Source organism: Mastigoproctus giganteus, chromosome 11 (genome assembly GCF_048544385.1).
Source record: "Mastigoproctus giganteus isolate SK-2022 chromosome 11, ASM4854438v1, whole genome shotgun sequence".
Lineage (NCBI taxonomy): Eukaryota > Metazoa > Arthropoda > Arachnida > Uropygi > Thelyphonidae > Mastigoproctus > Mastigoproctus giganteus.
This window is the reverse complement of record NC_143585.1, coordinates 144,985,396-145,012,085: the sequence shown is the minus strand read 5'-3', so window position 1 is coordinate 145,012,085 and position 26,690 is coordinate 144,985,396. Positions and strand designations below refer to the sequence as shown.

General features: G+C 37.8%; 1 protein-coding gene across 3 annotated transcripts in view; it reads right to left on the bottom strand.

The window, feature by feature from the left end:
- The window catches only part of LOC150078496 (leucine-rich repeat protein soc-2 homolog), a 487,454-nt gene that overhangs the window by 148,499 nt on the left and 312,265 nt on the right, over positions 1–26,690 (bottom strand). For all 3 annotated transcript variants that reach the window (XM_090385300.1, XM_090385301.1, XM_090385302.1), the window contains one exon: positions 10,656–10,760. In XM_090385300.1, coding sequence (XP_090241426.1) covers positions 10,656–10,760 — 105 coding nt within the window. The remainder of the gene's footprint in view (positions 1–10,655; positions 10,761–26,690) is intronic.

Below are 26,690 nucleotides of genomic sequence, written 5' to 3'. Positions count from 1 at the left end.
GCCTTCTACCTCATTTTTATTGCTTTAGCTTTAAGTGTTTTTATATTCAATTAAATGTCTGGTGGTGAGAAACTTGTGGGAGTTATTCTGAACATAGTTTTTCTCCCATTTGGCATTAGAGCAATTCTGTATTCTACCAGTGGTTTTGGTGGGTCCAGAGAGTACATAATTTTGGAATGGAAGCTTCAGATGCAGTTAGTTTCTGATTGACAGTGTACATAGTTACATTGTCACTGGGTTGTTGTTGAACATAAATTCTGTTTAAATGGACTTGGATGGAGCAGCTGTCCTCGTTCATCTTGTTAAACTTCCAGGTGAATCGTTGCTCAAGAGATGGAGTTATCTATGTTTGTAACTAGAAAATGATTGGAAAGTGATGACTGTGTAGGGAGTTGTTTAACACTGACTATATCATACTTGGAAAAGGAAAAACTCATGTCAGCAGATTGCTAAGTCTATTGGTATCCTGTAGGTAGGTGAATATAGGTGGTAGATTCAGTGTAGTAGAGGAGTTATTATTCAGGAATGTTTCAATCAATTTGCCTCTTGTGCCCATTATAGGTAACTCTTGTAACAGATGGTCATTGAAGTCATAAAAAAGATATATTGGAGTGGAAGTTGCATAATAATATTGTCAATTTCTCAACTGGGGAATGGTTGCAATGGAATATAAATGGAAACCAGGGTAATTGATATACCAATTATACAAGTTGCAACAGCTTCTAGGGTGGTTTGCAACTGAATATGCCCGGAGGTTATATTTGATTTAACAAGAAAAACTACTCCTCCACGGGAAGGACTGAGCTCCTCTTTCTTCTATACATGGTGTAATTTGTAAATTTTGGTGAAGCGTGTGGTGGTAAGAATGTTTTCTGAAGACATACTCCTAGTAGATTGAATTTAATGAGTAATTCTCTTAAGTAATCAGAACTGTAGTTTAGTCCTCTGCAGTACCCCTGTATGATGTTGAACATTATTTAAGTTTAGTCATGGAAGATTAGTCTGACTTTTTTTTGGAAAATAGGGCATCCAGAATACAGTGTCATTCATGTAGTAGAGTTCTAAAATGGGCTCCTCGTTATCTAAATGCTCATCTACTTTAATTTAAAAAAAAAATCAAATCTCGATAGATTCAGACTTAATGAATAATTCTCTTAAGTAATCAAATTGTTGCTTAGCCCTCTGCAGTATCACTGTATGATGTTGTACAGTAGCATGAGATTCAGTGTTTTTTGAGCCTTTATCAGTTTTTGATTTTTCTGTATCATATGAAACTGAAGGAGCATCACTTAGGATGTTCATTGGGGTATTTGTAGCTTCACTAGTTTTCATTTGAGACATATCTTGGAGGTTGAGAATGTACATTTGATCCAGTTAGCTGGAATTGATACATCCATATATATTTTTTTTAGAGCTGCAACAGAAAGATAGCTTAGTGTGCAAGCAGCATAGGAACAGCTACGCATATTCAATGTAACTTGTCTATTCCTCAGGAAATGTGACCTTATTTTCTATTTTTAAAATTTCCCCCATCTCCTGTTATCCATAATTCACATTCTTTGAAAAAAGGCTGGGTGGCTTCCTTTGCATTTTGGACAAAAAGGGGTTGTGGCTGAGCAATCTGCTCGCGTATGTTCTTAAGAACCACAGATGGAACAAATGGCATCGCCAAGACATGCTTGCTGGGAATGACTATATTTCTGGCATTTGAAACAACAAACTTGATTCAGAATGTAAGATCGAATCTAAATTTTAAATGATTAGCTTTAATTGTGGATGGTAAGTGGAGTGCTGAATGTTTAAATGATGGTTCTAGTTGGAATGACAATCTTTTTTTAGTTATGATTTGTAGCATTAATTACTTTTTTGATAGCTGTTTTCCTGAACTAGTTTCTCTTCAGAGATTAAGTAGGTACCACTCTCTGATGGCACCTTTAGATGGATTTAAGGTATTGTGCAGAATAATGGATACTGGCAGCCCATATTGTTACCTTTAATAGCCACTCAGAATGTTTTGAGGTGGCTCTTTCAATTCAGGAGGTCACCTTGGATTGTAGTCACTTTCAACATTTTAGGTGATCCAGTGATAAATTCCAAGTATTTTTGGAGTAAGAAGGGTCATAACTTGCACACAGGCTGTATAAAGAGTGTATCACCAGATACACTCTTAGAGATTATAAAATTGTAATTATAAAATTACAAAAAAAAGAGTGTATCATACTCCTTTATCCACCCAAAGAGTGTTCACCAGAGAGAGTATGGTATATCATGGCACTGTGTTTCTGTTCTGAGCCTTTTAGGTTGATTAGATTCTTGATTGTCATGTGGTTTGGGTCTTGAGCCTGAATACTCTAATGGTGGAAAATTGTTTTGTCTGTGGTGGCTCCTTTTGTCACTGAGGCCAAAATCTTTAGAACCTAAGATACTGGCCCCACCACGGGAAAGCAGGAGCATTGCTATTTGGTGGCCAAGCAGAGGTTAATACCATTAATAGAGCTAATAAAAAAAATTAAACAAAAAAGGGTGCTTTACTTATTCTGGGCTCTCTTTGTACTTCTCTTAAGAAAACAGAGCTACTTAGCAGTAAAATGTAATAAGTAACACAGAAAACAAGGGAAATTCAGTTGTGTAGGAGAGAAAAACTCACTAAGCAACAAGAATTGCTTGGCCGTGGAAGTTCTTGACACTGGGCTGACCAGTAAATTTTTTTTTTTTCTCTGGTGCTGTATAGCTTGTTTCCTTGTGCTACTCATAATATTATTATTGATACTAACTTCAAGTTGAAAATGCACATAGTCTTTTCAGAGCTCAATGTTTTTCAGGATTCCAGATGATGAACTGATTTTTCAATGAATTATGGTCTTATTTTGATTTTACAGCTTCAAAAACTCAATCACAACAAATACTGCAAAATTATAATGTTAAGAGTTTGATTTCAATTCACTTCAAGTTCACTGACAGTGTAAACTGTCAGCCCTAAAATCACTAGAGCCAATAATAAGTATAATTTTGAAATCCCAAAATTTCTAGCAACCTCTTGAATTGACAGTCAAATAGAATCAAATCAAGAGTTCTGATTCTTCTGGCATTCTAGAGATCTTCTGGAAATTTCCCGAGACACACACACACACACACACACACACACACACACACAATATATCCAAAATTAGCCTTCTGTCAACTGATTTAATGCCTTAATGTCATGCAATGCCTGGACACTCCTGACTTATGTAAGGATTGCGTCTACGGAACACTACAACATAAGTCGGAATTTCCCTCATTCTTGTGCAGCACTCACAACTGTGCTCGCTGAATTGACTGAATTAAAAAAGAAGTGTTTGACGAACATGTAAATAGAATTATTTATTGTATTCATTCAATTTTTTATCTCACACGCAGGAATAATTACAAAAAGAGAGGAGACAGGCACAATGTCAGTAGGTTTTACCTCTCGAGCATCGTTGCCAGAATCAGCGTCTTCAGCTGATAAGTACGCCACTGCGTAGGTTGAGGGCTGTGGAGATTTAGAAGGGGTCGGCTGCTCAACCTTACGAAAAAACAGATTAATGGATGATTGGATAGTTGCTTTTTTCTTTTTCATCATAGATTTATTTGTAGCAAGCAAGCATATCATTCACCCTTCTGTTAACTTTTAAAAATCGCTCACCATCAGGATCTATATTCTCAAACCTCGTCGTCGATGCAATTTAACGAAATGCCATTGCCAAATCTCTGCCGATGAAGCTTCTTGGCTCCTCAATTTGGTTCATCTTGAGCTTTGTCAGCATTTTCTTCTTTCACTATCACTGCCTGCAAGTCAATAGGTCTTCGTTAGATAATTCCTTCTCTTCTTCCTCTGTTAAATGCAATTCTGCCCAGACACGATAGGAGGGAGTATATGATGAGAGCCTTGTCGATCAATTCGGCCCTGGAGGGATTGGCAAGGCTCAAGGGGTAGAATTTTTTTCAGCCTGGACTGTACTTGTTAACAGGAGAGATTGCTTCTACAGGGATGGGATACACTTAAATAGAAAGGGTGCAAGAATTTTTGCTGATGCTGTCGAGGCAGTGTTAGGTGGGTCGGAAAACTGCTAGTTGGGGGGGATACAAGGACTAATAGATTAACAGTAGCCACTGGCAGAGGTGGAAGTGATTCTTGCACTGCTTCTATTGAAATGAGCAGAAGCCTGAAAAACAAGATGCAGGATATTTCAGAGACTGCTGGGAGTCATTGCGGTACAAGTAAACACATGGGTTGTGTTAGGGTAGCTAAGAATAGAAACAGGTGCATGTATACCTGCGTGTACACCAATGCTAGGAGTTTGGTAAATAAATTTGATGAATTTGAGGTATTGCTCAAAACATCAAAGGCAGATATTGTTGGGATATCAGAGACGTGGTGTCACACAGATATAAGTAATGCGGAACTGGAATTTGGGGAATACAATGTGTATAGAAAGGATAGACAGGACAGTAGGGGAGGAGGGGTTATGCTATTAATTAAGAAACAAAGTCCAAGGAAGTGAAGCCAGTCGACATCGATGGACAGGGCAGTGTCGAGTCAGTTTGGTGTGACATAAGCATAGGGAAATCAAAATTGAGAGTAGGAGTGTGCTATAGGCCTAATGACTCTGATGAGTATAATAAGATATTGTACAGGGAAATAGAGTGGGCCAGTAAATCAGAGAGTCTTATAATGGGGGATTTTAATTTCCCAGATATTGACTGGAATTTGTGGGTTGGTCACTGACACACTAGCAAGGCTTTTGTGAATTTATTGGATGATTGTTTTCTACATCAGCATGTTCGTGAGGCAACAAGAGGGAGCAATACTCTTGATCTGATTATCAGTAGTGATTCTTCATGCATTAAGAATCTGCAGATAAATGAACCACTAGGTGGCAGTGATCACAGTGTGTTGAAGTGGGATTTACTCAAGGAGGTAACTACCATCAGAGGTAAAGGGAAGGGTTTTTGTTTTCGTAAAGGCGACTATGATGGTCTGAGACAGTATTTAAATTCTATACAGTGGGACCAACTGATGATGTTACCAACAGCAAACTCAAAATGGGAAGCATTCAAGGAACTAATCTTGGAGGCTACCAGGCTTTACATACCAACTAAGAAATATTGTTCAAGGTTTAGGCCTAAATGGTTGTCAGATGAACTAATGAGACATGTGGCAGAGAAGAAAAATGCATGGGATACATACAAATTAATGGGTGACATGGAAGCCTATGGTAGATATAAGTTGGTCTGTAACCAAGTCACAAAGGAGATTAGGCAGGCAAAGGCAGACTACGAAAAATCCTTGGCAAAGGATGCAAAGAAAAACAGAAAAGAGTTCTTTACATATTTAAACTCGAGAAGGAAAGGGATGAATCAGATTGGTCCACTGGATATTGATGGTTCAACAGTTGAGGATCCTGCTCAGGTGGCTAACAATCTAAACGAGTACTTTGCATCTACATTCACGCATGAGGAGTTATTCAGGAAGGAGAATGATGTAGGTAAAGTAAACATTGGCAGTGAGCTGGATGATTTTGTAATAACTGAGAGGAAAGTGGAGAGATTGTTGAGGATAAACATAAAAAAGGCACCTGGGGTGGATGGGATCTATCCAGTTATATTAAAGGAGGCAGCAAAGGAAGTAAGCAAACCCCTAGCCATAATTATGAGAGCTTCTTTGGACTCAGGGGAGGTACCCATAGACTGGAGATGTGCAAATGTAACCCCAATTCACAAAGGAGGATCAAAGGCTGACACAAGGAATTATAGACCTGTTAGTTTAACTTCTGTTCCAGGTAAATTAATGGAGGCACTGGTTAAAGAAGCACTGCAGGATCATCTAGACAAGAATTCAGTTATAGCTCAGACGCAGCATGGGTTTGTTAAGGGCAGGTCTTGCCTGACCAATTTGATTGGATACTATGATGTAGTCACAAAAGAACTGGATGCAGGGAATAACTTTGATATTATATATTTGGATCTTAGAAAGGCTTTTGATACTGTTGCACATGGAAGACTGCTGCACAAATTGGAACAGTGTGGCATTGGAGGCAAATTGCTGCTATGGATAAGGGGATGGTTGAGTGGCAGAAGACAGAGAGTGGTAATCAATGGACACTGCTCAACGTGGACTAATGTTATTAGTGGAGTTCCTCAGGGTTCAGTGTTGGGTCCGTTGTTGTTTTCGGTGTTTATGAATGATATTGATGATGGGATATCAAGTTTAATGTCCAAGTTTGCAGATGATACAAAGGTTGGCAGGGTTGTTAAGGACACTACTGACGCTATGCTGCTGCAACAGGATCTGGAAAGGTTGAACAAATGGGCTGAGAGGTGGCAAATGAAGTTTAACATTGACAAATGTAAAGTACTACATATGGGAAACAGTAACCCCAGAGCAACATATCGACTCTGCGGTACTACACTGACAGTGGTGGAGAATGAAAAGGACCTGGGGGTAATTGTGCAGGCAGATATGAAGTTCTCTGAGCAGTGCAGACAAGCTGGAAGAGTAGCTCATGGTGTCTTGTCAATGATATACAGGAATTTTTCTAGCAGGGATAAGGAGGTGATTATTCCTTTGTATAAGGCAATGGTTAGGCCACATCTTGAGTACTGTATACAGGTCTGGAGGCCTCATTTCAAGAAGGATGTAGAGCTGCTGGAACGGGTACAGAGAAGGGCAACAAGATTAGTGAATGGAACAAAGGGTTGCTCTTACGAAGAAAGGCTTAAGTTTTGCAAATTACAGAGTCTGGAGACTAGGCACCAGCGAGGTGATCTGATAGAGGTGTATAAGGCTTTGAATGGTTTGAGCATGCTCAATGCCAATGGGATTCTTCATCTTGCTCAGAATAATCACCTCAGAGGGCATAAATTCAAATTGAGAAAGGACGGATGTCGGATAGATGTGCGGAAATTTGCTTTTGGCCAGCGGGTGGTTGGTTGGTGGAACCGACTTCCATCACTTGTTGTTGAAGTTGATAGCCTAAACAAATTTAAAGCTCAACTGGACAGGTATTTCGAACGAACGGAGGGGTGAAATGGGAGTGGTTTTTTTTTTTTTTTTTTTGGCTGATGCTGAATAAGCTTGCTTTCTTGCATCATATGCCTCTACTAATGCTAAATCCTCAACATCTTTGGCATCAACCTCCAACTGAAGTAGCTCTGCAACTTTTACAATCTTATCTGTAACCTCTTCATATGATTAGTCTTTTTCAAACCTTTGAAGCCTTTCACGTGCTGTGGGCATAATTTCTTTCATGCGCCATTTAAACAACTTTTATTAATTTCCGCCCAGGCCTTATTAATGTTTAAGATGGTGTGGTAAATATTGTAAGATTTCCAAAAGTCCCTAAACGTAAAATTTTTCTCACTGTCTACTGCAGACAATGCCTGAGCAAATGTTGTGCGTAAATAATATGCTTTTAAATTCAAAATAACACCGCTGATCCATAGGTTGGATGAGTGAAGTCTTGTATGGCGGTAGAAATGTGACTCTCATGTTCGAATTGAAATCAGCTAGATGTGTAGGATGTCCAGAAGCATTATCTAATAGAAGCAAAATCTCGAAAGGAACGTCGTTGTCTTTACAATATTTTTCAACCTCGGGAATGAAGCAGCATTTAAACCAATCCTCAAAGAGAGATATTGTTATCCATGCTCTCTGGTTCGATCAGAAATGCACGGGTAGGATGGCTTTGTTGATGCTCTTAAATGCACAAGGATTTCCAGCATGGTACACAAGCAGTGGTTTTAACCTATAATCTCCTGCTGCATTAGCCGCAAGCAAGAGCGTGGCCCTATCTTTTGATGCCTTTAAACCTGGCATTGTAGTTTCCTCTTTGGCAATGTTTGTTCCGGCATTTTTTTCCAATACAGAGCAGTCTCGCCAATGTTAAAAATTTGCTGCATTGAATAGCCGCCTTCATCAATAATTTTTTCCAACACATCACAAAAGTTCTCTGCATCTGCAGAATCATCACTGGCGCCTTCACCGCTTACTTTAATGCTGTGTAAATCAGCACGATGCTTGAACCTATTAAACCACCCAATGCTTGCCACGAACTTGGGTGGGGTTTGCCGCATTTATCCTTAATATCTTCATAAATACTTGTTGCTTTTGCTTGAATGGTCATTAGACTCAGGGGCACTTGCTTCTCAATCTGATTTTCCATCCATTTTATTAACAGCTGTTCCATCTTCGATACAGCATCTGAACAATCTTTTGTGATCACAGTTCACCTTAAGTGCATTGATCCTTTGACATGTTCTTTTATACATGCACTGTCCTTTAAAACAGTATTTACTGTTGAAGCAGCGAGACCTATTTCCCTTGCAATAGATGACAAACTTTGTCCTGCTTCGTACTTCTTAATCATTTTCATCTTCATTTCTAAATCAATTTTTGTTCGTTTTCTGGCACTACTACCACTTGCACTTTTCATTGGTTGCTTTCCCTTCATCATTGTAATACATAATAGGAATGAAGAGAAGTTTCTGAAAATTGGTTTTTTATATGATTGAAGATTTCAGTGAAGGGGAACACATTTCATCATAATAGCGTAAAAACATATACACTGTAGTTATCGGTATTATCACAAATCCAATAAGATCGAGTTTACTACCCATTTATAATTAGATGCACTAACAGAAAAGCCCAATAAACTGGAAACTGCAAATTGCTTTTATTGTTTTATGGTTGTGACCTCCAGAAACGTGCTTCAGAAAAATATCACAAAGGCTTTCATAAGTGATTCTTATAACAGAACATATGATAATGATGAAAGGGTAGTGTAATTTCCATTATAAATATGACCTTTTAGAGAGATAAATAGCTTAGTAATATAGTGAGATTTTCAACTTCCAAGGACTTGAAACTAATTACAAAAAAAAAAACAATGTGTTATTGAGTTCACATTACGATATTTTCACAATACCTCCATTCATTCCTACGGGATGCAAAATATGTTTCCACGATTTTTTTAAGTTTGCACCAGCCAGCAAAAACTTATGTAAAGTCGAATTTCCATAAGTCGAGTATTACGTAAGTTGGGGAGTTCCTGTAATATAAATATAACATCATAGTAGATATCCAGTGCAATGCCACACAGTAATGCACTTGGAATCAACCACACTGCTGTTTGTGTACTCACTTCAGCCCCACACTACTTCAGTTTCCAACCATCTAAAGGTAGTTCAGTTTTAGTTTTTGAATTAGGAGATGGATAAAATGTGGAAGCTTGGGTCATGTGTTGTCTGTGTTCTTACCTAAATTTGGGCCTGATTACAGAGGTTGTCTGCACTGTTTCTTATGTCGAAAATAAAAATGAGACGAATGACTTGTTAAAGTATGCGGTGATTAATGTGCAGGAAAGCAATACCATATTATCTTACAATAATATGGTATTGCTTTCCTGCACATTAATGGATAGCTTCTGTAATCTAAAAATATATTCTTGGCTAAATGCTATGAGCATGAAGGAGATAGTTTATCTTGCATGGGTACTGCACATACATCATTTAATTATATCTTACTTTGTGAATACCTTCATAACGAGTGGCCGAGGTATTGCACTGCTTTGAATAAGTAATGCTTCACCAGTGGAGAAGACTAATGTTACTTATTCTCGGCAGATACCATCACCCAGATGGCACCATTTTGAAGCTTGTTGGCTTACTCATTGGTGGGTGTGTACTGCATATACATCACATATAATTTAATAATGCATTCATACTCTTAGCATTTAGCCAAGAATATATTTTTGGATTAAACCACACACACACCATCAAGCATATCACATATTGTGGAGTTATACTTCATAATTGGGTTGTCACTATTTCAACAACAGGGTACCTGCCCGCCCACTGATGAGTAAGCCAACAAGCTTTGAAACGGTGCCGCCTGGGTGGTAGTATCCACCAAGAATAAGTAACATTAATCTTCTCCACTGGTGAAGTGTTACTTATTCAAATAACAAGGTATTTCACTTATTCAAAGTGAAATACCTTGGCCACTCATTGTGAAGGTTGAGTCACAATATGAGATATAATTAAATGATGCATTCATACTACCTGAGTAGTAGAAATGATGTATGTGCAGTACCCATGTATAATAAACCATCTCCTTTAGCTTCTGTAATGGTCATCTAATGATGCCCATTCTTGTTTCTAGCTGAACGACTTTTCCATGCCCCACTATACTAAAAAAATATATATAAATAAATAAATAAAATAAAAATATAGATATTACTTTTAGTGCACAAAGTTGTTAAAGTAAAAAAGAAATAATAAAAAATTCTACATTGCCTGTACTTAATATATATATATATTTTTTTTGTGCCTGTGAATACTAAAGCAAACAATTAAATACATGTTAAAGTTTAAAAGTTAGTGATTCTGTTGCCATTCAATATCATAGGAAGAATCATGGCATCTGGAGTGTGATATAGGAAGGGTGCCTGACTCAGGATTAAAAGACTTTATTATTAATACTAGGATAAGTTACATAAAAGTTGTTTAAAAAATTGCAGGACATAACAAGAAAAACTCATTCAATCTACAGTTCCCCCCTCCTTTTTTAATAATAATAAAAATATGTATTTCAATTGCCAAGACTTCAAAATGCAATTTATGCATATACTTACATAAACATTACAGAACTGAGATGGGCCTCCAACAGGATAAGATGTAAATGCATTTCTTGATAATGTTAAGCTTGTTAAAGTACTTAGACTAGACAGTAAACCCTCCTTAAAAAAAAAAAAAAAATAATAATAATAAATAAATTAAAAAAAAATAAATAAATAAAAAAAAAAAAAAATATATATATATATATATATATCAATAAAAGAAAGAATGGGAAAACAAAATATTAGAATACTCTTGGATATCACCAAGAATATTGAAATTAAGACTAAAAATTCTATCTTATACAATAACGATCATTGGCATCTATGCACTAGTAGAAGGCAACATTGATGAAACCGCGGAATTTTATGACGTTTACAGCAGATCATAGACCAAACTAACAAAAACGAGTATCTCATACTAGCAGGAGATTTTAATGCAAGGGTTGGTGCTCAATCAGTAGACAAATGTATAGGATCAGAAGGTGAACCCGTGGTCAACAATAATGGAAGATGCCTGGTAGACTTCTGCATTTTTAATAAACTTAAAATCACAAATACTTTTTTCAGACACAAGAATATCCATAAATTCACATGGGAAGCAAGAAACACAAAGTCTATAATAGATTATATTATCATTAATGAAAATTTAAATGACAAAATTAGAGAGACTACAGTATTCAGAGGCAGTGAAATCGACAGTGATCACTACCTAGTAGAAAGCACTTTCAAAATAAAAAGAAATTATATTAATAAAAAGAAGAAAATACCAACAAAAACTACTAAGAAATTAAAAATACATTTGTTGGAAGATGAAAGCACTAAATTCCTGTATGAAAGTCGATTGAAAGATAAACTCAAATCAGATGAAAGTGATAATGTTGAGGAAATCTGGTCAAACATGAAAAAATCAATTCTGGGAGCTGCTGAAGAAAGTCTTGGATATAAACCTATAAAAAATAAAAACTGGCTAAGAACTTGGAGTGAAGAATTGAAACAAACAATCAATGAGAAAAAAAAAGGCCTATAAACTGTTCCTACAAACTAAAGACCTACATCTACACATAAAATATAAAAAGCTTAGAGCAGAAGTCAGAAAACTAACCAGAAGAATCCAACGAGATGACTGGGATAAATTTGTTAAATCTTTAGAACGTGATATCACGGACCCACAGAGAAGAGGTTTTAAAATTTTTAAGATATTACAACTAGACACAAATGATCAAATAAAAACCAACTCCATCTCCCAAGCAGAATGGAAGCAACACTATTCTAAACTATGGTATAACCCAGGCACTAGGGAATTGGAAGATGAATCTGTGGTAACTAAAGATGAAAAAATATAACAGTGGAAGAACTAGAGTTAATATTACAAAAATCAAAAAACTGAAAAAGCCCAGGCATAGACAATATGAAGGTAGAACTATTTAAATATGGGGGTACCTTACTAAAAAATGCACTACTAAAATTATTTATCATCATATGGCATAAGCAACAGATACCCAAAGATTGGGAAACAGGAATAGTAACCAATTTACACAAAAAAGGCTCCAGAAATAACCCTAAAAACTACAGAGGGATAACACTGCTGTCAACTGCTGCAAAGCTATACTCTAATATACTAAAGAATAAACTTAATAAATACAGTGAACAGTTCTTAGAAGAAAAACAATGTGGATTCCGAAAAGGGAGAAGCACAATAGATGCCATTTTCTCACCAACAAATTTTGGAGAAAAGAAGAGAATTCAATCTACCAACATTTCTGCTGTTTATTGATTATGAAAAAGCATATGACAATGTAAACCGGGAAAAAACTTTGGCAGATTCTACGTGAAGAAAATATCCCAACCCAACTCCGGAAAGCGATGCAAAGCCTATATAAAAACTCAAAAGTCTGTATAAAATATTCTAATGGCCAACTATCAGACCCAATTAACACCAATAAAGGAGTCAAACAAGGATGCGGACTATCACCAAATTTATTTAATATCTACCTCAATAAAATTCTTAAAAGAATGGAAACAAACAATTAACAACGGAATACAGTTGAACAACAGGAATAAAATCCAAACTATATTGTATGCTAATGAACAAATTATAATTGCAAAATCCGAAGATGAACTACAGATAGCAGCAAATGAACTTAATAAAATAGGTAAAAAGTACGAGATGAAAATCTCCACCTCAAAAACAAAATGAATGGGATTATGTGGAAAAATCATACAAAGAGTCAAAATTGTTATTGATGTAAAATAATAGAACAAATATCTGACTTCACCTATTTTGGAAATTTAATATCAAATGAAGGGAAAGACATCCACACTAAACTACAAAAATATAATAAAATGAATGGAACGATTAAATGCCACTTCAGAAAACAAATGACAACCGAAACATATGACTGCACAACATCACTTCAAAACCAGCCCTCTTCTACAGCTGTGAGACTTGGGTCATAAATAAGAAAGATGCACACAGACTAGAAGCAGCACAAATGAGATTTTTAAGACCATTATTAGGCTTTACAAGACTAGACCACCAAAGAAATTTAGATATCCGCAAGAAATTAAAAGTAGATAACATAGTAAATGACATAAAACGGTATCAGGAAAAATGGATCAGCCACATAGAAAGAATGAACCCAGACCGGATCCCAAAATTAGCCTTTAATTATAAATCTACAGGCAAGAGAGATGTTGGTCGACCAAGACAACGATGGCGAGATCAAGACCACCTCCAAGAGCTACAATGGAACAGGTCTTAAAAGACCTAAGCCGGACCAAGTTCATGATGATATATCACTACTCATTAAAATAACTAAAAGATTCTATTCTTTCAACTAGAAAATAAAATGGCTATGTCTATAGTTAAATATAGTGTATAGTTAGATAATAACAGCCTAAAAAAATGGAATGGTTTCTTATTGTATAGAGGTGTGTGTTAAATTAGAAACACACATCAGTCACATAAAGCATCATAAGAAGTTTTCTCAGACTGTTATCAATTAGGTCGTGGTTGTTCTTAACTATAAAACAAATTACAAAGCATCACATTCTCTTTCAGATAATATGATACTATGTTACTGCATCATATGCTGCATGAGAGAGAGAGAGAGAGAGAAGTAGATATCCAGCTCAGGACCTGGATATGCCAAGCCCATTTTTCTTTTTTTATGAAAACCCCAAACACGAGAGGTATTAGAACCTATAGTACTTAGTACCGTGCTTGGGTTGGAGGTTGAGAAGACGAAAGAAGATATTTGTTGATATTAGACTTGAACTTCTGTAGACTGTAATTTTCAGGAAATACATATGAAGGAAGGTTGTTCCAGAAAACGGCAGTTGAATGAATAAACGAGGAAGATGAAAAGTTGGTTCTGTGAGTTCAAAGTTGGACGTAAAATGGATGTTGGCTGGTGGCGGCATGTGTTTGGACTGTTTTGAAAGAGAGAGTGGGAATTATAAAAGCCAATTCAGAAGAACAGTGGCCACTGAAGTATCTGCAGAAAAGGCATGCAGCAGAAATAGTACGTCCATGAGATAGCAAGTGGAGAGACTGTTAGAGAGGAGTCGTTAATTACCCTAACTGCCCTCTTCTGAATGGAATCTAGAAGCCTGAGAGAGGTTGTGGGGGCACCGACCCAGATGTGAGAACAATATTCCATGGTAGGGCAGATTTGTGATTTCTACAGAGTGAAGGACTGTTTGGAAGTAAAGTAACGCCAAGAGTGAAAGAGAAAACCAAGTTTTTTAGATGCAGAGGAAGCAATATTTGTAATGTGCTTGTGCCAAGAGAGATTAGAAGTCAGGGTAGTCCCCAAAAGAGATATATCACTTTGCCTAGAAATCGGAGTATCACCAAAGATAAGCATAGGAGCACAAGAATAATTTTTTGGTTGATATAAGACAAGACTGAGTTATAGAAGGATTGAAATCAACTAAGTTGCCTTTGCCTCACTGGAGATTGGTATTTAAGAAATTGGTAGCGGATATTCGAGAAGTTGAAGATGATTGAGCAGGGCAAAGTTTCTTAAAATGGAAAGTGGAATGCAATGTACTATCGGCAAAACTATGGATGGGATTTCCAGTCAATGGAAGAAGGTCATTAATATTCAAGAGGAAAAGAGTGGGAGAAAGAATTGAACCTTGGGGGATACCAGCATTAGTGGAGAAGTTAGAAGACAGAGAGCCATCTCTGTCTTCTAACTTAATCAAAATCCTTCTACCATCACCCTCAGTGAGTGATTAGAGAGAAAACTGGATAGTCAATTACAAAAAACAGTTGGCAAACCATAAGATGGAAGCTTGTTTAGAAGACCTTTATGCCAAACATGATCAAAAGCCTTTGAGATGTCAAGAGCAACAACTTTTTTTCCCCGAACCTTTCCATTGACTTAGTCCATAAATGGGTAACATAAGCCAGAATATCACCAATGGATCGACACTGACGGTTTCTAGGTAGTTTAAGAGTTGGCGGTTAATTGATTTCTCCAATACTTTAGAAAGAGTAGAAGTAATTGAAATGGGATGATAATTGGATGGGAGGAATTTGACCCTTTTTAGGAACTGGCTGCATATGAGCAAATTTCCAAGCAGAAGGGAAAAACACTTTTGGAATAAGAAAGTGAAAAAAGGCGGCAATGAACAGGAGTAAGTTCAGGAGCACAGGTTTTGAGAACAAGTGGAGAAATACCATCAGGACCTGGAGCTTTCTTAGCATCAAGATTCGTCAAAATCCTTCTAACATCCTTTTGACAGAAAGGATTTTAATACAGATCATTAATACACGAGTTGGAAGAAAAATGGGATAGTAGCTTTATCCTTGGCTGAAGTGACAACAGAACCATCTGGTTTTGACAAAGGTGGGAGCAGAAATGGGCAAAAGTTGTGGCCAATAGCTTTGGCAAGAGACCAGAATGCTCATCTACTATTAGGGCAAGAAGCAAGAATTCTACTCTTAGCCTGCTGAAAATCTAGGATTGTTTGAACTGATTAATAACTGCTTTACAATTGTTGCAAGCTTTGGTGTAGGCAGAAAATGAAACTGAAGAATTAGAAACAAGCCAATTACGATATGCAGCATTCTTCTCTTGAACAGCCTTAGCACATTTATTGGAAAACCAAGGTTTAGATAAAGGACAAAATTTTAAAGTGGAGTGTGGAATAAAGGATTTCATTCCTACAAGAATAATTTCAATGACACGATCTGAGCAAACGTTGACATCAGAAGTTTTGAAACAGTAATCTGACCAAGGAAAAGAAGAAAAGGTCATCCCAATTTGCATTCTTGTAATGCCAAACAATACTAGGTTGGGAATAGCCATGAGATAAAGGCTCCATTAGAAAAGAGACAATCACCAAGTTGTGATCTGAGATGCCTAAAGGACCATTCACTTCGATCGTGTACTTAGAAGGGATGTTTGTGAGAAAAGCTGTATGGTTAGGATTGTCTGGTATTCTTGTAGGTAAATGAACAATCTATGCAATCATTAGTAATTGCAAAAGCCTCAGCATCTCTGTTTTCTAGTCACACTGATCAGCTGGGTCGGTGTGACTAGAAAACGGAAGCCTTCCTTTGCTGCTTCCTTTAATATAACAGGATAGATCCCATCCACCCTGGGTGCCTTTTTTATGTTTATCTTCAACAATATTGTCTCCACTTTCCTCTCAATTATTACAAAATCATCTGGCTCGTCCCCAGAGTTGTAGTAATTAAACACATAATATATAATAATATAAAACACATAATATATAATAATATTTTATTATATATTATGTGTTTAATTATAGGGTATAACAATAAAGTCCAACTTAGGTTAACTAAATACTTGGCCTTATGGCACTATAGGCATAGTTTTACTCTGAATACCAATATACTACATTCTAATTTTATTTCATTTGTCATTTGATTCCCATTATATATATATATATATATATATATATATATATATATATATATATATATATATATATATATATAAAAGATGATACCTTGTAATAATAGTGGAATTTAAAATTCATTGTAGTATATTTCACACAAATAATTCTCATTTCTATCTACTGAAAAATCACTGGAAGTTACTATTGCTACATTTTCCCTTCAGCTAATGCCAGGATATAGCATAATGTGTAAGGGTATAGAGCTTCCACTTTAAATTTCCAGGATTCAATATAATAATTTTGGGTCACTGATTCCAAATTCTGAAAATGTATACCAGAAAGATATACATTCCAATTAGTTTCTCTTGTAGTAGTAGTAGAGGCATGTGATGCAAGAAAGCAAGCTTTTGTAGCATAAGCAAAAAACAACAAAAAAAATCATTTCACTCACCATTCCCTCTAAAAGTTTATCCAGTTCCTCCTTGAATTTATTTAGGCTATCAACTTTCACAATGACAGATGGAATTTTGTTCCAGCAATCAAATCCACCCACTGGCTAAACGCAAACTTCCACACATCTGTTCTTCAACTGTCTTTCCTCAGTTTGAGTTTGTGCCCCCTCAGGTTCGTAATCTGAGCAAGAGAAAGAATCCCATAGGCATTGAGCTTGCTCATACTGTTCAAGGCCTTGTACACCTCAGTCAGATCACTTTGCAGGTGCCTAGTCTCCAGACGCTACAATTTGCAGAACTTAAGCCTTTTTTGGTAAGAGCACCCATTTGCTTCCCCGACCAATCTTGTTGCCCTTCTCTGTAGTCAAGCAACTTTACATCCTTCCTAAAATGAGGCCTCCAGACCTGTATGCAGTACTCAAGGCATGGCCTTACCATTGCTTTATACAAAGGGATAATCATTTCCTTTTCACTAGAAAATTTCCTGTATATCATTGACAATACCCCATGACCTGTTCAAAGCATTTCTGCACTGCTCAGAAAACTTCATATCTGACTGCACAATTACTGCCAGGTCTTTTTTATTTTCTACCACCCTAAATGTAGTACCACACAGTTGGTACTTTTCTCTGGGGTTACTTCTATCCATTTGATAAAAGTAACCTTCAATTTGATATTGTTGTACATGTTGGCACTAATGATATTAAGAGTAGGAGACCGGTGGTATTACTTAACAAGTACAAGCCAATGCTGAAAAAAAGCTGTGAGTTAGGGTTGAATTTGAAAGTGTCTGAAATTCTGACCAGACACGATAGGAGGGAGTATATTATGAGAGCCTTGCGATCAATTTGGCCCTGGAGAGATTGTTCAAGGCTCAAGGGGTAGAATTTTTCTCAGCCTGGTCTATGCGTGTTAAGAGGAGTGACTGTTTCTACAGGGATGGGATACACTTAAATAGAAAGGGTGCAAGAATATTTGCTGATGCTATCAAGGCACAGTTTTCCGAGTTCCGCCTAGGAAAACTGCTAGCTTGGGGGAGATACACGGACTAATAGATTAACAGTAGCTGCTGGCAGAGGTGAAAGTGATTTTTGCACTGCTTCTATTGAACTGCAATTGAGCAGCAGTCTGGAAAGCAAGGCAATGGGGATTTCCAGGACTGCTGGGAGTCATAGTGGAACAAGTCAGTACATGGGCTGTGTTAGGGTAACTAAGAGTAGAAAAAGATGCATGTACACCAACGCTAGGAGTATAGTTTATAAATTCGATAAGCTTGAAGTGCTAGTCAAGACAATAAAGGCAGATATTGTTGGGATATCAGAGACGTGGTGTCACACAAACATAAGTAGTGCAGAATTGGAATTTCGGGAGTACAATGTCTACAGAAAGGATAGACAGGACAGGAAGTGCATCCAATTTATGTTTGTGGACAATGAAATGTTGAGTCTGTGTGGTGTGACATAAGCACTGGGAAAGGAAAAACGAGAGGTGGTGTGTGTGTTATAGGCCTAATGAATCTGATGAGTATAATGAGCAAATGTGCAGAGAAATAGAGTGGGCCAGTAAATCAGTCTTATAATGGGGGATTTTAATTTCCCAGAGATTGACTGGAATTTGTGGGTTGGTCACTCACACACTAGCAAGGCTTTTGTGGATTTATTGGATGATTGTTTTCTGCATCAGCATGTTCGGGAGGCAACTAGAGGGAGTAATACTCTTGATCTGATTATTAGTAGTGATTCTTCATGCATTAAGAATCTGCAGATAAAGGAACCACTAGGTGGCAGTGATTACAGTATGCTGAACTGGGATTTACTCAAAGAGGTAACTACCATTATGGGTAGTTACGTATTTTTTAGAGAAGGGTTTTTTCTTTCGTGAAGGTGACTACGGTGGTCTGAGATAGTAAATAAATTCTATACAGTGGGACCAACTGATGATGTTACCAACAGCAAATTCAAAATGGGAAGCATTTAAAGAATTAATCTTCGAAGCTACTAGGCTTTTCATACCAACTAAGAAATATTGTTAAAGATTTAGGCCTAAATGCATGTCAGATGAACTAATTAGACATGTGACAGATATAAAATAACAGGTGGCACAGAAATCTATGATAGATATAAGCTGGTCTGTTGTTATTTGTTTTTTTTTAGGAGCATTAGCAACTAAGGCCATATTGCTCCGGGATATGCGGTGGTCATTCCCTGACCTTTCAGCACCCTCCGTATTTGGTGGTGACAGGCTCGAACCCCGGTCTAATCAAGAAGCGTGTGCCATGCACTGCTGCTCCTTCCCACCTGGCTACGGAGGTGCCAGCTGGTCTGTAACCAAGTCACAAAGCAGATTAGGCAGGGCAAGGCAGATTACGAGAAATATTTGTCAAAGGATGCAAAGAAAAAACAGCAAAGAGTTCTTTACTTTAATATCAATGGTTCAACTGGTGATGATCCTGCTCAGGTAGCTAATAAACCAAATGAATATTTTGCATCTACATTTACACGTGAGGAGTTATTTAGAGAGGGGAATGCCAGAGTCATATTAAACTCTGGCAGTAAGCTAGATAATCTTGTAATAACTGAGAGTAAAGTGGAGGAAAAATTGTTGAAGATAAAACATAAGAAAGGCACCTGGGGTGGATGGAATCTATCCAGTTATATTAAAGGAAGCGGCAAAGGAAGTTAGCAAACCTTTAGCCATAATTATGAGAGCTTTAAAGTAGTAGTAGTATGTGATGCAAGAAAGCAAGTGTATGAGCTTATGCAGCATCAGCCAAAAAAAAAAAAAAAAAATCACACCATTCCCTCCAAATGCCTGTCCAGTTCCTCCTTAAATTTATTTAACCTATCAACTTCCACAACGACAGATGGAAGTTTGTTCCAGAAATTAACCACCGCTGGCTAAAGGCAAATTTCCGCACATCTATTCTACATCTGTCTTTTCTTAATTTGAATTTATGCTCCCTTAAGTTCATAATCTGAACAAGTGGAAGGATCCCATCAGAATTCAGCGTGCTCAAACCATTCAAAGCCTTATACACCTCAATCAGATCACCGCGCAGGTGCCTAGTCTTCAGCCACTGCAATTTGTAGAACTTAAGCCTCTCTTGGTAAGAGGATCCCTTCATTCCCCTCACCAATCTTGTTGACCTTCTCTGTACACACTCAAGCAAATCTACATCCTTCCTAAAATGAGGAATCAGTTTTGGTTCTACCCAAGCCTTGTTACATCATACATTCTAACTAGTCACAGTTCTTTGAACGCTTGTCTTCTTCAATTCAATCTATCCACGACAGATACCTGTTTCTGTGGTGCCTCTGAAGACTGGAGTCATGTCTTATTCTTCTGCCCAGTTTACCAAGATTTAAGACAAACATTAATCTAGTACAGTGCATAATTTCTCTCCTGGAAATGAAAGATATCTTATTGAAAATCAAAATGCCTTCTCAGCTCTACAGGAATTTTCCACACAGGTTTTCAACAGACGACGTGGATTGCTGAGCTGACTTCTATACTCAACAAAGCTACTTTTTTTTTTTAATAATAATTATTATTTAAATATTTTATCTAATTAATTTATTATTATTATTTTTTTTCTTTATCTTTTGAAACGTAATAGTATTTTGTCCTTTTTTTTTTTTTTTTTTGTTAGCCACCTTTGGGGGCAGGATTCGCTGGTCTCCAGTTTATTAGAGACAGGATTTTAAACTGCTTGTACCCAGATTGAGCTTCCTGGGTATGGGAACTGCTGGCATCCATTGCTATTACACTTTTTGCAGTGGATGAGGGATTCTTTGTTGTATTCACCACCATACGTGATTATAGGAGCCTGCTACACCCATATGACTTGCGCTTATTCCTATGAGTGCTTGAAATATTACATTTAGTTTAGTATGTGTATAGTTGGGCCTGCCTCCTCGTGGCGTGGACAGGTACTGGAAGCAGCCTTCCCGATGATCGCTGCTTCCTCGTAGCAAAGCGGCCAGAAACAGCTAAACATACACACACACACACACTATGCAAACATAACACTACACTAATTTCTGGCAATTGTATAGAGTCTTGTATATCATCACAGAGAACCATGGTGGAGATAAACTAACATTTAGGGGCTGCCTTGCGTAAGACACAACACATGTCCTCAATCAAAAACAACGGTGGTCCCAATACTGATCCTTAGGGAACCCTGCTTCTTACATTAACCCAATATGGGGAATAACCATTTATCACAACCCCCTGCTTAGTGCCTTCAAGCCATTGTGCTATCCATCTAAGGATTTTCCCTATGATTTCAGCCTGCTCCAACTTATAAAGTAACTGCTAATGTGAGACTGAGTCAAATGCTTTGCTGAAATCCAAATAAACAATGTCGAAATTATTCTCTAAATCCAGCTCACGAGTGACCTGTCAAAACAGTTTATCCCCATGAGCCAGGACAGCTCATGGGGATTTGGCAATGATATACAAGAACATGATTACGATTAAAGAGGCCTGTGCACTCTGTATTCATATTATTATTTTTGATTATTACAATACACAGAGCGAAATGGAGACAGAATAAGTAATGACAAGTTTAATATTAATTGGAAGACACACATATAATTAAATTAGATACATACAAAAGCTTTTGGTTAGTTTTTTCGGTTAGGAGGTGAAAAGTGAAACCTTCATTAGTCAAACTGACAGTTAAGAGTGTGGAACATGACGGCGTGTACTGCCAGTCATATATATGAACTGCGTGGTTAATTGTTGGATGTTGAAGCCTGTGGCTGTGACGGATGTTGCCAATGTTTGTCATTCATCAAAATGGTTGCTTCAATGATAGGGTGGACACAACATCCACTGCTCCTGTTGACTGAGGTATTAGAGCATGTGATGTTCAACGACTCCAACCAGGCATGCCGCCGGTAGTGGCAGGACCTATCTACAATCATGACATTGCGGTGTGGGCCAATGTCGTGGTGGGTTAACCAGAAGTGTTCGGCAATGGCCGAGTGTTCTATGTCCACTAAGTGGATGGCTCTTTTGTGTTCCAAAAGACGTTTTCTGAGCCGTCTTCCAGTTTCCCCAATGTAGTAGCCAGTGCAGTCACAGCAAGAGATGCGGTAGACTAGACCACTTTGTAGTAAGGTGGGAACTGGTGTTTTCACTTTAGAGATGAGGGATCATAACTTTCTGCCTGGGAGTTGTACGCATTTTATCCCATGTAGACCACTAGACCACTTTGTAGTAAGGTGGGAACTGGTGTTTTCACTTTAGAGATGAGGGATCATAACTTTCTGCCTGGGAGTTGTACGCATTTTATCCCATGTAGACCACTAAACCACTTTGTAGTAAGGTGGGAACTGGTGTTTTCACTTTAGAGATGAGGGATCATAACTTTCTGCCTGGGAGTTGTACGCATTTTATCCCATGTGATTTTAGGACCCTAGAAACCTGTTGTCATAGGCTTGGGTAGTATGGGATAAAGGCGCTCCCGGTTGAGTCATTACCTTGGATGTTCCTGTTGGTTGCTATGTGGCCATGTGCCTGTAGGTCACACCTATCAAGGGTACTGGTAGGATAGGCAACCTCGCAAGATCCGCTTTGACTTTAGCGATTTCGGTGCACCTCTCATCTACAGAACTAGAGTGGCTCCAGGCACGAGTTAATAAGGTTCATGCAGTGGCAAGAAGATGGCTGCACACGTGTGCTGACCATAAGTTGGTAAACTGGCCAGTACACATTGGTTTACGATAGACAGTTGTCTTCAAGTGCGTGCCCTCACGTCGGACAAGGGTGTCTAAGTATGGTATGGTATTGTCTGATTCTAGCTTGATGGTGAATTTTATGAAAGGCGACAGAGAATTGAGGTGGTCTAAGAGTCGGACACAAAGTGACACCAAAAGGTAATGGGATCTGGTACATTCGTAAATGCACGACCCTCTAATTCTTCCATCATGATATTTGCCGTGATTGAACTAACTGGGGAACCCATGGCTGTGCCGTGCACCTGTTGGTAAATGGAGTCGCTGAACATATCGTCTGGTGTTAGTTTGGTTCTGCTGCTAAGAGTTTGGTTGTTATCCAAGAGTTCCTTTGCACATGTGATGGCAAGTTCCACTGGAATGGAGGGAAAAGTGAAACTACATCAAATAATGGCATGATTTGATTTTCTGAGATGGATAGGGTTCGGATCTGTTCTATAAATTCACTACTGTTGGAGATGGTGTTGGTGGTCTTGCCTACTAGGGGAGAAAGAGCCCAGAGACAAACTTCGCTAATTCATAACTTGGCGAGCCACAACAGGAGACAATGGGTCTTAACGGTATACATTCTTTGTTAACCTTCGGTAGTTCGTAGAATTGTGGAATCTGGCAGCTGGAAGCACAGAGGCGATTACATGTGGATTCTGTTATTTTCTTCTGTTTAAACCAACTGTTGACAAGGATGTTCACTTTTGACTCCCATCATTCCAAGACTTTGATGGGAGGAATGGTTAAGGGTTGGTAAACAGAAGTGTCCTGCAGGAGCAGCAGGGTTTTCGTCTCGTAATCTGTGCGATTTAATATGGTTGTTCGATGTCCTTTATCTGCCAGTAAGATGACTATGGGAGTCTTGTTTCAATGCTTTAAGAGCAGAAATCTGTTTGTGGTTGAGATTGGAAGAAGCAGGGCGAGCATGATGTAAAATTGCTGCAGTTTTTAGGATTTTGCTGCAAATTGTGTTTGCCACTTCTTCAGGGAAACGTGTTAAACACGCTTCTACGCCTAAAGCAATATCAGTGATTGGTGGGTTTCTTGGAAGGACAGCAAATTTCACCCAGAGTCAACAGATCTACTTGTTCTGTAGATAACTGTTTGTTGCTTAAGTTCAATACAAAATTGTGTGCAATTTGTGGAAGCGGTACTATGCCGATGACGAGATTCACGGGACTCACCAATTAAAACAGCAAACTTACATTTTTGGCATGTACAGTGGTGTTCAGATTCTCTGACGGCTTGGGAGCACAAGGTATGGATTATATAGGTGTAAACTGGATCAGGAACTAAACTTCTAAGTTCGACTAGCAGGGCTGCTTTACTCGTTGAAGCATTTTTTAAGTCTCGATGAAGGCAGCCGATCCAAATTTTGAGGGTCTTGTAGCTGAAGTTTTGACTGGCATGTTGCATACATTTGTTAGGAAATGGAGGTTTGTAGAGAAATCCTTTCGGGATGACGTCATTTGATTTACACCTGTGGGCAAATCTAAGATGTTGTCTACCACGGGCTATCAAAATGAAGTTCTTTTGCGGTTTCACCACTATGTCGTATGTTTGTTGGCCAAGAACAGTCCGAATATGATTAAAGAGGCCTGTGCACTCTGGATTCATATTATTATTTTTGATTATTACAATACACAGAGCGAAACGGAGACAGAATAAGTAATGACAAGTTTAATATTAATTGGAAGACACACACATATATTAAATTAGATACATACAAAAGCTTTCAGTTAGTTTGCTAACCTTCATCAGTCAAACTGACAAGTTAAGAGTGTGGAACATGAGGGCGTGTACTGCCAGTCATGTGTATGAACTGTGTCGTTAATTGTAGATAGGTCCCGCCACTGCCGGTGGCGTGCCTGGTTGGAGTCGTTGAACATCACATGCTCTAATACCTCAGTCAATAGGAGCAGTGGATATCGTGTCCACCCTATCACTGACTCAACCATTTTGATGAATGAAAAACGTTGGCAACATGCGCCACAGCCACAGGCTTCAACATCCAACAATTCACCACGCAGTTTATAAACGTGACTGGCAGTACACGCCGTCATGTTCCACACTCTTAACTGTCAGTTTGACTGATGAAGGTTAGCAAACTAACAGAAAGCTTTTGTATGTATCTAATTTAATATATGTGTGTCTTCCAATTAATATTAAACTTGTCATTACTTATTCTGTCTCCGTTTCGCTCTGTGTATTGTAATAATCAAAAAAATAATAATATACAGGAACTTTGCTAGCAGGGATAAGGAAATTATTATCTCATTGTACAAGGCTACATCTTGAGCCTAATTTTAGGAAGAATGTTGGTCTGCTGGAACAGGTGCAGAGAATGGCAATGAGATTGAAGGGAAAGACAGAGTGGTCTTTCCACTCTATCTTTCAAAACTGAAGTTGCAGAACTGAAGCCTTCCTACCAAGGAAGGCTTCAGTTCTGCAAATTGCAGTGTGTTGGAGACTAGGCACTCGCAACATGATCCGATTGAGGTGTTTTAAGGCTGTGAATGGATTGATCAAGCTCAATGCTGATTGCATTCTTCCTCTTGCTCAGACTATACACATGTGGTGGCATAAATTCAAATTGAGGATGGTTGCAGGATAGATGTACAGAGGTTTGCCTTCGGCCAGCAAGTGGTTAATTGTTGGAACAAACTTCCATCTGTTGTTATGGAAGTGGGTAGTTTGAATTGAATAAATTCAGGGAAGAACTAGAAATATAATTGGAGGATGGACATGTGATGTGGGAGCAATTTTTTGGTCGATGATTCATAAGCTTGCTTTCTTGCATCATTTGATACTTCTAATATTGTTATGATTTTATTTACAGTGTGCTCAATCTATTTGCTACTGGTTTTGATATACCTCAGACAGACTGATTTAATTATGCAGTTGTCTTCTCCTGTCTTTCTTCTTCAGGATTTCATTGAACATAACACTCTGGGGTAGTACTTACATTAATGACATTGGATGTGTCATATAGTATATGCTCACTGACAATCACATCACCTCTCCCATTTGAATGCAGGAACTAACACATTTTTCAACATGTTAACCAGGATGTTCTCTACCATTATCTTACAATCTGCTCCTTTTATCTCCTTCCTCCACTTACATGGAGGTGGAAAAGGAGAACCCACATGGAAGTGAACCCTTCCCCCATGCTAACTTTTTACTTAGCAGGAGAATGTGTCTTCTTTTTAGGTTATTATGGTGGAAGATTGTCAGGTTGACTGGAATGCCTTCCAATATCTGGTAGAGTTTACAGTCCGTCAAGGAGCCTATCAATGATGCCTTGATATACATTACAAAAAAATACTCTCCATATGGCTGCAAGTATTACAACCGCTTACCCAATTAACATCATTTCCAAAACATAGTGGAATGCAGAATAAGCAGAATGCACAGCAGTGAAAAAGGCTCAAAACAAACCTTGAGTGGATGTCTTGAAGTTATTCTATCACTTTTAATCTCATAACTTTTAAACATGCATGTGCCCACTGTCAGAGCCAAAAAGAATTCTGGATCTGGATTCTTTAAATCAGCATTTCCCAAAATGTTTTAGTCACGGAACACTTTTCATCTCACAACATATTCACAGAACACTTACGAAACACAAGTTTAGCGGGAGCCACAGAATTGTTTGCTAATATTTTATTACATATGATGCATCAGGAGCATCTTTATTAACTGTCATTATACTTTCATTTTGGTCTTAGTTGGTTCCTGTTTTTTCACTTTGGATTTTTGGGAAACAAAAGGCTGTGATTGTTCATCCTTATTTTGAAGTGTGACAATATTGCGTTCGTTTTCATTGACCACAGTTGCACTACTAGAAGTACTTTGCTTCTTGTTTTAAAGTTCCTTTTTTCAACCACAAATCTGTTGTCATATATTTTAATAATAATATTTCAAAATACTAATAATTAGCAAAAAAAATTTAAACAGGAAGCGAGTTTAGTTATGATATTGGTTCACTT